Below are 1,351 nucleotides of genomic sequence, written 5' to 3' on the forward strand. Positions count from 1 at the left end.
TATTTTAATAGGAAGTTCTAAAAATGTCAATCACAACTATTTTATTTTTTAACAAGACCAAAGACCAAATAACGTCCTTTCAAGCTTCTATGCTTATGGCCGTATTTGCTGCTTTCCCATTTACTTTTTCCAAAATTTGTGTTAGACCTTTGCCTGGACCACATTCGAAGGTTCTGGGGAAATCTTGGCCCTGTTGACGTTCGTACATTTCATGCAAAGTTTGTTCCCATTTGACAGGTCGGACAATCTAAAAAAAATGCATAAACTAAGTATTGAATTATAACACAGCTAGTTTTCTCCTATTTACCTGTTTTGGCAGTTGTTTTAATATATGACCAACATGTTTATAGGGTTTACCATCGACATTCGAATAGACTCGTATAAGCGGTTCCTCTAAAGTAATTTTCTTTAAAGCTTTTGCAAATGTTTCCACAGCCGCCTCCATAAGTGGTGTGTGGAAAGCACCGCTAACTGGTAAACGTTTCATTCGCCTTATTTTTAGGGCTTTTGAATTTTTCTCTAAAAATTCCAATGCTTCTATGTTGCCCGCTAGTACTTTACAATGGGGATACATATAATTGGCAACTCCACAATATGGATTTTCAACACCCTTATCGACACACCACTGCTTGGCCTTTGCACAAGCGGCACCAATTTCTGTATCGGGCGCATACAGTACCATTGCCATGCCCCCGGCCACCTGGTCACAAGCCAATTGCATGGCATTCGCTCTAACTTGCACCAATTTCAAGGCTTTATCGAATGGTATTACACCGGCAAAGACAAGAGCGGTTATTTCCCCCAAACTAAAACCAGCTGTTGCCACACACGTATCAATGGCCTTGGGGCGTTCTTCTTTTAATTGCTCCAGTGCTGCCAGCGAGGACACCATTACTGCATGTTGAGCATGTTCTGTACGATTTAATTTCTCAACTGGACCTTCCAGGCACAGTTTCAGCAAATTGTAGCCCAAAACATCGTTGGCCAATTCAAAGATTCTTCTCGCCTCTGGAAACCGCATCAGTTTATTTGCCATTCCCACATATTGTGTACCTTGACCAGGAAATAGTATAATTGATGTTTCTTTGGGGTCTGTTTTTTGCCTAACCTCCTCCTCGGCATCACCTTGCAACATATTTTGTAACAGTTTAGAGTGCGGCTGTTCATTTTGTGCTGAAGCTGCAGTTGCACTGCCAATAGGAGCTTTATTGCTTTCGCATCGTCTATTTGGAAGACGTTCTAATCTTTTTGTTACAAATATTCGTAGATTTCGTGAAAACATCTCTGGTATTAATTAAAAAAAAAAATTATATTCTCCTAGCCGGTGATAACAGTAGCTGTATTATTTTGG

General features: G+C 40.1%; 1 protein-coding gene across 1 annotated transcript; it reads right to left on the reverse strand.

Annotated features, from left to right (window-relative positions):
• On the reverse strand, nucleotides 1–1,351 carry LOC106086755 (probable malonyl-CoA-acyl carrier protein transacylase, mitochondrial). Its single transcript, XM_013251552.2, has 2 exons — nucleotides 308–1,351; nucleotides 1–247 (listed from the first exon to the last, which is right to left on the reverse strand). The coding sequence occupies exons 1-2, from the start codon at nucleotides 1,280–1,282 to the stop codon at nucleotides 80–82; spliced, it is 1,143 nt and encodes a 380-aa protein (XP_013107006.1). The 5' UTR covers nucleotides 1,283–1,351; the 3' UTR covers nucleotides 1–79.

The sequence above is a fragment of the Stomoxys calcitrans genome, chromosome 1, assembly GCF_963082655.1.
Source record: "Stomoxys calcitrans chromosome 1, idStoCalc2.1, whole genome shotgun sequence".
Classification (NCBI taxonomy): domain Eukaryota; kingdom Metazoa; phylum Arthropoda; class Insecta; order Diptera; family Muscidae; genus Stomoxys; species Stomoxys calcitrans.